General features: G+C 32.1%; 1 protein-coding gene across 1 annotated transcript in view; it reads right to left on the reverse strand.

Annotated features, from left to right (window-relative positions):
- Positions 1-5,112, reverse strand: part of LOC106468164 (oxygen-dependent coproporphyrinogen-III oxidase-like) — a 19,073-nt gene that overhangs the window by 5,726 nt on the left and 8,235 nt on the right. The window contains exons 4-5 of the mRNA XM_013928575.2: positions 3,499-3,578; positions 1,863-1,969 (exon numbers count right to left, since the gene is read on the reverse strand). Of these exons, the coding sequence (XP_013784029.2) occupies positions 1,863-1,969; positions 3,499-3,578 (187 nt within the window). The remainder of the gene's footprint in view (positions 1-1,862; positions 1,970-3,498; positions 3,579-5,112) is intronic.

The following is a 5,112-nucleotide window of genomic DNA, read 5'->3' on the forward strand; positions in this document are numbered from 1 at the left end:
ACTTTTATCTGTTATTTTCACTAATATATCTCTGTACAGATTCAGTATGAAACTATAGACTTAGTATTTTGACATCACAAACATCTACTTTAAACTAAGGTACTGCATTCAACATACCATGTGACATACAAAAATTGATATTTAACTGTTTTTTTTTTTTATTTACTTTTAAATTAAGAAACTAAATAATGTATAATATTAAAATTTGAATTATAATCTACAGTTTAATACCAAACTGATTGACATAAATTCATGAGATATTAGTTCAATAAAATTTTGAATGCGAGTCAACAAATGCAATAACATGGCCTTTGAACTGTAATCCATCTGGAAAGGGTTAAGAACTATTTAATTACTGTGGTTTTGGCAATAGCTCTATAATTTATACATTTTGTTAATTGTTCCAAAAATTAAATGGAACCACACTGCCACAACAGTTTAGCCTATGTTCCAATTCTCAGCCCAGCAAGGTGCTTTGTTTTTAATAAGTTTTTATGAAACCCATAATTTGATCTTCTTTAAACACCTGTAATAATGGTATTCATTCAATTAAAATTGGAAAAGTCTGGTTTGGAGTAATGTATTTCCACTTCCTTTCTCAATGTTTCAATTATGAATATAAACAATGCACTATTATCAATTTCAAGTCAAAGTTATTAGTAGCAGATAGGAATCATAACAAAATTCAATTATGTAATTTCCTTTAGATATAAAATGATCTGTATCATAAAATAACTGTGAATTAGGTCATCAAACAATGACATGCACAACTCATCAAACCAGGAATAAGAATAGAAATGCTTCTCATACTACTCCATACTACGACAGGGCACATCAAGAGGAGAATCAAGAGAAACTCTAAAGGTAATGACAGTGTTCTTTCCAATTTAAGCCCAGAAACAAAGGCTGCATCCAATCAGAGTATATTGTACCAGGAACAATATTATTTCTTATACAAATCTTAAAAATGCATCCAGGTGGGAGGTTGAAGACAAAGGGAAAGAAACCGAGGATTAAGATGTTGTGATAAAAATCCAGTAAGACTGGCAAACATTCATCAAAAAATGAAATGCATTAAAAATCTCAAAGGAGGATAAAGATGGTTACTTATTAAAATGGAACTACAATGAAGAGTACTGACAGTACTACTTGTTTGTTTCAGTATTTCCACACATAATTACAGGAGAATAAGGGCTTAAAGAAGTTCAATTACTATAAGGGAACCACAAAGAAGAGTACCAAAAGAACTGTTTATTTCAGTATTTTTCACACAAAGCTACAGGATGGCCATATGTACAAAGCCATCACTAATTTTGAACTGATAGGCTAGAAGGAAAGTAGCTACTCAATAGCACCCACCACCAACTCTTGTCTGACTGTGTAGTGGGGAGGGTGAGGGGGTCACCATCACTCACTAGCTATGAAGCCAGAAATGAGCTACAGGGGGGAACAAAAAAATAGAAAATAGTACAAAATTATATAAGTGGAATAAAAACAAAACCCCCAAGTGAACTGCATACAAGAACACCAAATCAAGGTCATGCAAGTCAATAAGCACCAATGAGTAAAATATAATTTTTTTTTAATTCTAACAACTTACCTGATCTCTATCAACAAACTCTACAATATAAAATACCTCTATTTAATCAGATATTTATTAACCTTGGAATACATACATTTATTTTTGTACAAGTTTTATACCTAAAAATTTGTAAGTACACTATTATAGGAAGAATTAATTTTGAGCTCATCACTTATCAATATATTTTAATGTTGTTTATAGAGTAAAAGATAAAATTTCTGTGTATAGCCACAGTTTACTCCAGAAACAGTCTTCTATTATCAACAGGTTAATAACTCACCTTCCTCTCCTTAAAAGTTGCCACTGGCGATCAGCATAAGAATATCCTTTTTCTTTGTTCTTATTCACAATTGGTACATAACAGGGAATTACAGCCTTGGCACAAGACTGTAAAATACAAGCTTTATTATGCACAAGTCCCATGCCTGTTTATGAAATAAAACTGTCTGCCAAAATATTTTACTAACAGAGTGTAAGCACTATTTAAAAGTATTTACAATCCTATAAAACTAAATATAATATTATATATGCAACTTAACCAGCTACTGAAAACTTGAATCCACACCCTCCTTATAAAAATCAAAAATCCACAGCTGTTTTTTTTTGATGATGTATAAATGTACACATACGTAAAATTATAATAATAATGGTATATACATCTGATATTTATTAATTTTTAAAAGACAACAAAAAATTAGATGATTTTTTTAGAAAAACATACTACTCTTGAATTGCAAGATGTTAGTTTCAATATTACAAGGTAAATACTTCAATATATTGCATTAAACTGCTAAAACAATGAAACTAGTATATGTTATTAACACCACCACAATAAATCAAGTGTTATATTCATTATGCCAATATTACAATCTAAATTAGACAGTAAGAATTAATTTAAGCAAACACACTCCCACACTTTTTTTATAAATGATCTTTTTTTGCCAGGAAAATTACAATATATGTTTTGTACAACTGCACCTTCTATTATCAAGTTAACAACATTATGAGGGATAGACATGTTTTCAGTTTTATATATATATATATCTCTGTATACAAGGTGCCCAAAAAATATGTGACACATTACAAACTTAAACCACAACAAAAATAGTAACAGTTGCAAGAACATGTCTGCAGTTTTTTGACACACACCATATGCTACAAGTCCACGTCTACAAGTGCTCCATTTGTGGTTCTCAAAATATTAAGTTAATATTTGATTTTCTTACATGTGTTGGTCAGCATATTGGGCATCACACTAGCTATGACATCAGAGATCCATTCGCGTAGTGTCCCTAGCTCAATCAACTTTGTGCCAAAGGTGATGTCCTTCACATAACCATAGAGGAAAAACACTAGTGTAGTGATGTCTGGCAACTATGTCGACCAGTGGATTGGCCAATTGTGGCTACTTTATAGTGTCACATGCTCCTTGACTCTTGAAACTGTCAGTATCACTTCTTGATAGAATTCTTTCAACCGGTGAACCTTTTCCATATACATTATGATACTGTCTTTGTATTAAACTGGTGATTTCATCTCTGCTAACTACAGCATGTACATAGCTTGTCTATCACCATGATTGTTAGATGTATTTGGTGGCTGGGCATGTGTGGTATGTGATTACACTTAATATGGCAAAAAACTGTAAACATGTGCCCTTCATCCATTACAAACCATAAGTTTGTAACTGTTACTGTCTTGTCGTGGTTTAACATTGTAATGCATGACAATTTTCAGACACCCTATGTAATGCATCCTCAAATGTAGAGTTCTTATTCTGTGAAACATACAGGTCAAGCATAGATATACAGTCTTTACTATGAATTTTTGACAATAAAACTTTAAAACTTACATTATAATGTCATAGAAATGAAACAGAACTAGGAACTCAAAAAAAACAAACCTGAATTACTTACAGAAACAAACTGAAATGCTTTGTCTTGATTTGGTGAGTCAACATCATCAAAGAATATTCCACCGATGCCTCTACATTCCCCTGGGATAAGACATATTAATAGTAAAAACTGTTTCACAACACTTATAATCAGTTAATGCGATAAAAGTGCAATAAATTCCACTAACACTTTTTTCTTTTTTTTACACATTAAAGATTTCAAGATTTGCATGTCACTTCTCATCAGTCTTTGACCACCATTAACACAGGTAAAAAATAAAGTATATAATGAGCAATTATACATTACCCAGCCTTTTAATTGTTAGAATACACCTATAAGGAAAAAAACAGTCTTTACTATTATTGCAACAAACTATTAATGAGAAGACCTAAGCAGTAAACTGATTCCTCTGGAAGCTTTGTTCTGTCTGTAACTGAAAACTACACTGCAATCTGTCTTTTCAACCAAACCAGCTTTCAGACAAGCCGGTGTACCTACTAAAATTATTTTCAAAGATCATAGGTTTTAAAAAAAAAAGTTTTTTTGCTCAGAAAACCTCTTACAGTTTATTATTTTCTCAAATCGTATGAAACTCTTGCTCCAAAAGTAAAAATTCTTATAGTAATGTATGAAAATAATGAAAGATGTTTATGAGGAAAAAATTAAATATTTGATAACTTAGCTGATACTATAAAAGCATGAGAACATTTAAATGAAATAGTGTGTACAATCTAGACCAGGGGTCACCAAACTTTTTTCACAGCGGGCCAGTTAACTGAGAGAATGATGAGCGTGGGCCGCATAACCATTTCTTTCAATACAATACAGTGAATACACAAAAAATAAAGACAACAAACATGTTTATTTACCAAAAAGTTATCAAAGAAGATGACGTTAGCAATAAGATAGTTATATCACACCCAGTACGCACATATCTGAATCTCACAAACAAAGCAGCAAAAAAGGTTAGTGAGATTTGTGAAACTGGCATTTAGCTTTTGAGATATCATCAATATTTGCTTTGGAATTGCTGCATCCAACCAAGAGAATTAACTTTCAAATGTTCAACATCGTTCGATGTGCTGACTTTACATACTACATTTTTGAAAATGTTTGCTCACAGACATAAGTTGTTCCAAACACTGATGCAAATTTCTTCAACTTTGAAAACTCATCATCAGGTAAGCAGCGATAAAATTCAACAAGTTTTCCTTCTCTGTGCTTCTCTTTCAACAAGTCATTTGCTTGCAAATCAATGAGCTCCAACTATAGTTCAACTGGCACGTCATCAAGGTTACAAGCAAACAGATTCTGGAACAGAAGAATGTCACTCTCAATTCTGTCGAGATCTGAAAATCTCTCCAAAAAATGCTTATTTAAGTCACTAATAATCTTCTTCGGAAACTCGAGGTTGACATATTCTGTGATTCCAGCGCGAAACTGATTGAAACACTGTGCTTCAAACAATGATAGCTTTCTCCAAAATCCTTTGATGATTCTGTAGAGATCACAGATAAGGTTATCCTTTCCCTGAAGTTTCAAGTTCAGTTCATTCATGTGGGATGTGATGTCAACCAAAAAATGACAACTTTGACAGCCAGGTAGGATCTGGTTATAGCCTTGCAAAGTTTTCTG

The sequence above is a fragment of the Limulus polyphemus genome, unplaced genomic scaffold (genome assembly GCF_000517525.1).
Source record: "Limulus polyphemus unplaced genomic scaffold, Limulus_polyphemus-2.1.2 Scaffold2897, whole genome shotgun sequence".
Classification (NCBI taxonomy): Eukaryota; Metazoa; Arthropoda; class Merostomata; order Xiphosura; family Limulidae; genus Limulus; species Limulus polyphemus.